At 40.0% G+C, this 4,381-nt stretch overlaps 1 protein-coding gene across 2 annotated transcripts; it reads right to left on the reverse strand.

Annotated features, from left to right (window-relative positions):
• Positions 1-198: 198 nt before the first annotated feature.
• On the reverse strand, positions 199-4,073 carry LOC136411776 (ras-related and estrogen-regulated growth inhibitor-like protein). 2 transcript variants are annotated; one of them, XM_066394484.1, is made up of 6 exons: positions 3,839-4,071; positions 1,112-1,168; positions 927-1,000; positions 681-845; positions 514-630; positions 199-463 (listed from the first exon to the last, which is right to left on the reverse strand). In XM_066394484.1, exons 1-6 carry the CDS (start codon positions 3,924-3,926, stop codon positions 329-331), a joined length of 636 nt encoding a protein of 211 aa, XP_066250581.1. In that variant the 5' UTR covers positions 3,927-4,071; the 3' UTR covers positions 199-328. The 2 variants fall into 2 exon arrangements, with proteins under 2 accessions (XP_066250581.1, XP_066250580.1); XM_066394483.1 differs by having other exon boundaries at positions 681-1,000; positions 3,839-4,073.
• Positions 4,074-4,381: the final 308 nt, after the last annotated feature.

Consider the following 4,381-nt stretch of genomic DNA (forward strand, 5'->3'; position numbering starts at 1 on the left):
CTTATTTGTACCGTTGTTTCTGGAGAACCTTGTATATTAACTGAGTACGCCACTGATTGTCATCGTTACAGTTCATAATTTTATTTTTTGTGAGAAAATCAGGGCCGTACCCAAAAATGTAAAAAATTTAAACGGAAAAGATGCTAGCCTATCATTCAAAATTCGAAGTGTTTATCCTCAAAAGGGACACTAATAGAGCAGTCTGAAGAACCTTTAATCGCTGCACTGCATTATTCACATTTACATAAAAGGTACAAAATACAATAATCCCCTGTTATCTGCCTATACATAAAAACTTAAATTACACCATAATTGTTCTTAATTTTCATCAGTCCTTGGGCAAAGCACTGTCGCTCTTTCCCCTCGCATACACCCTCAAATTTGAAGACCTAGTGCCCAACATTCTCTCCAGCAGAGAATGCTTCGATTTCCTCCTTGAAGCCAGCACAGCCCTGCAAACCTCCTGAAAATCGAAACAAACTTGGTGGCGCCCTCTTCCGCACACTCGCCTACCTGAAACACCACCGCGACTGGCGCTACCTGCTCCGCTGCAGCAACTTCGGAAAATCCACATTCGAGACTCCGTGCCAAGATGGCGCCCTCTTCTACGCTCACTTCCCTTAAGTGGCTCTGGAGAGTTTTCACATTTACAATAGAGTTTTTTAGAGGGGGTTTCTTACCATATCGTTCTTGTTGCCTACAATATAGAGTGGAATGTCGTTGTCTGGTATCAGAGCTCCAACTTTCTTGAGGAAGCTGAAGGAGTTTCTGTCGCATATTGAGTAGACCAGCAAAAGGCAATCGGCCCAATTGAGGGTCTCGTTGGTTGGAAAGTCGTTATAGTCCTGGCAAATTTCATTCTCACTTAGTAATAACCGGAGGCTGTTAAGTGCTTGAAAGCTTTTCGGCAGTAAAAAGCCACTTACTTTGGGGCACGTATCCAGAATTTCGTACAAAATAGGATCGTTGTCTATTAATACCTCATGCTTGTATCTGGTATCTGCAAACAAAATTTCCAATTTATATCGAACACAACAAACTCATTTGTGCCAGAAATACTCCACTATGTTTTGCTGATTATTTGCGGCAATTATAATAGTGGAATTCATACCTGATTTGTGGTCGTACTCTCCGATATACCTCCTGGTGAGAAATCGCACTGAAAGCGCTGAAACCAAAACAAACAAGTAATTAATGAGTATCACTCAATGTCGAATAGGTATTTTAAATATATCTACTGCAAGGTAAAGTGGGCGCCCACATGGTCTTTTACAGTGCGGCTCTCAAATTCGTTTTTCTAGAAGCGAGTTTCAACGAATTCCATCTTATTATTTAACGGGAAATAATAATGAATCTGTGTAATTAAGCATTCGTCGGCTTAAGCTGAAATTTCTGTTTATTGCTTCTGTTAGTATTGCGTTGGTTATTAATGCTATAAACCATTGAGTGATCGCGGTTTGTGGTTCAGGTTTCCACTATTTTCTGCAACTTAACGTGGTTGGAATTTTAATATCTCAGTGCGAAGCACATGATTTGGCTCCTATTGAGGTTTGAGCAGCGAACGAAGCTCAGGGGACCCTGAAAAAGCAATTTGGGGCATTTCAAAAAGCGTCTATATCTCGAAAACTAGGGGAGAAATCGCATTCCTTTTTTGAATTTGAGTTATTTTTTAAACTTAATTGCTTCACTGGCCCCCGATGTACCGACGCTCCAAATTTTACTGGCGCATCTGTTTTGCTAAACTGCCTCAACTTTCCCTCTAGGTACCCTCCCACAGGGTACGCCTTTGATTTTTTACGATCACAGGCGACTGTGAGTGCCTGCTTTTTATATATCGAGATTCAGAATTTAATCGGAAAAATACGGAAGTTATAAACTACATTTCCAGGGTCTCTAGTGCTGATCCGAGTCGAGTACCTTTGTTGATCTAGACCCAGTAACACACATTTTTTCCTTGTCAACACCGATTACTCGCATCCATTACGCATAAAGCAAAAATAGATCGACAAATGGTGTTTATATCGCGTTTCAGTTTTCCTTCGCCATCATCATCAGGCATCGGTTGCTTCACATTCTGTTGTTTCAGCTTCACATTTAAATTATTGAAACAGTATGGTTCGCGTCGCGCGTAATTGGGCCAACGAAATCTCGGGAAAAAAGGCGCTTTATCGACTTAATTAAAATTTAATTAAAACCTCAATGTGTAAACCAAAAGCTCGGATTCGTGCCAAGAATGCGAGGACTTGACAAGTATCCAAGATGGCACCGCGTACATTTGCTACTTACCTGTTTTCGAGTCTCGGGAATATTTATGCGGAAATTTCGATTTATTTTCGTGTTTACTTCATCGATTGAATGAAGCACTCATTGATTAGATGAAACGTCGGTATCAGAAGCAATTACGAAACGTCTTTGGTTGCATGGGAGCGTTCCGCGTTGTGCCCTGCAAGCCACATGAGGGTAGCACCGTAAGACTGTTTTAGGTTTATCTAATATTTTTAACATTTGCTATAGGTATGTCAGTCAAATATGGCTCCACGGACTTTTTCCCGAAATCCCCGTTATAGTCACAACGCACCCTTCCACACCATAATCGGCCATTTTTGGAGATTTTTAAATAAACTCTTTAAAACTTTAAATTGGGCAGCCCTGTTGATTGAAACAACGCTAACTTCCTTTCATCGTAATTTAACATACGGGAAATATAAAATTTTATTATGCAGTAAACATCAGCAGGACATCGGATTTTTAATGGAGGATCGAACTGTAAATTCCTGCAAAAACGCTGAATTACTCGATGATGAGGCAACTAATAAAATAATTATTTGGCTGCTGCAGGATCTTCTCGAGGGTCATTTAGAAGTCGAAGATCTGATGTTAAGTCGAAGGTAATTTTTCGCAATAGAGAGAAAGAGTGTATGTGGTGCCATCTTTGAATGCGGTAATCTTCAGGTTCAATGGTTTTTTTCTTTCTTTTACGTTAAAATTACGTAGCAAATTCTGGTGTTTATGCAAGGTACTTTGGGCCGTCTTTGAGCGTAACTGAAAACCAAATTTACCTCTCTAGCTGTTTCCGCGATCTCAGCAAGTATATTCAAAAATTGACTGAGACTTCTCGAAGACTGAGTTCGTTGTTTCCTGAATCACCCTGTAAGTTCTATGTCAGTCACAACATTTCTAGGGTGCTTGAAAATGTTCAAATAAGTCAGTAGCATATCTAGGCTTTAAGCCTATTTTTCAAAAATCATGAAGACACTTTCCAAGTTACCCTGTATATTTTATGGACAACATTGGCTAAAAATCTTTCAGAGAGAGATGTTTGAAAGGAATTAACGAATCTCTTGACAAATCGAACTGATCATAATTTTGACTGTCCGATTTTTGTTCCAGGTTTCTGATGTTTTCATCTATTTGGCAAAGTTTGCATAATGAAAAAACGACCACAAATACATAAACAAACCGTATTTTTCTAAGCCTTTAATCTAAATATACCGGGAGCGTAAACAAAAATAATAAATGACGTCTTTTGGGATTATGAACAAATGGTCACGCGTTGTCCTTTTGACTACACGCGCGGATCATATTTTTCGACACTATGTGTTACCTCAGGGCCAGTTTTTTAATCTCCAGATAACTTTAACAGAAGGATAGTTATTTGTCACTGATCAGTGCCCGGGTTTCCTTACATCACAGATAAATCTAAGGCCCAGCTGTGTGTGAAATGCACCTGAAGTTAAACTCAAGATTGTGACAAACCATAATTAGACTGTAAGTAAAATCTGTAGCTTAAGCTTTCGGTCTCTGTAACATATTGTTCCTGAAATTTACATTTACCTACCAGTTTTCCCCACCCCTGGAGCCCCAATAACAGCGACTTTCACCTCAGAAAGAGTAGACTTCTTGCGCTTCATCACTCGCGAATTCATTCTGTCACTAAATCTGCCTCATGCAGCACTAGTGCTGTAACAAGTACTTTCCGGCACCAGTTCCCTTCGCGTTTTTCAATGGGTCAAGCGGTTTGAACGCACTCTCGTCGATCCCATCGGAAGTCCCTCTAAAATTAACCGAGTGGATTGGGGGGCTACAAAAAGTCGGATTTTACCGCCTGTGTACAGGTGGGAAGAATAAATTTAGATTTGTGCGTATGCGCAGACTTGGTAGACGGGATAAAAATTAGCGTCAATGTGGAAGAAATTTGTTGCAATAGACAATAAGAAACTATGTGGCCTTGGACCTTCTGAGCAAGCTAATGGTGAGCAAGGCTCTTTTCCGGTTCATTTTGAGGTTTCTTCTGGAAGAGCACACCCAAAATTTCACCAAAAAACCCTTCTATATCTCCGAAAATCGCTCAGTTCTAGCTCTTTTCTCGTTAAAGTTCTGT

Source organism: Euwallacea similis, chromosome 10 (assembly GCF_039881205.1).
Source record: "Euwallacea similis isolate ESF13 chromosome 10, ESF131.1, whole genome shotgun sequence".
Lineage (NCBI taxonomy): Eukaryota > Metazoa > Arthropoda > Insecta > Coleoptera > Curculionidae > Euwallacea > Euwallacea similis.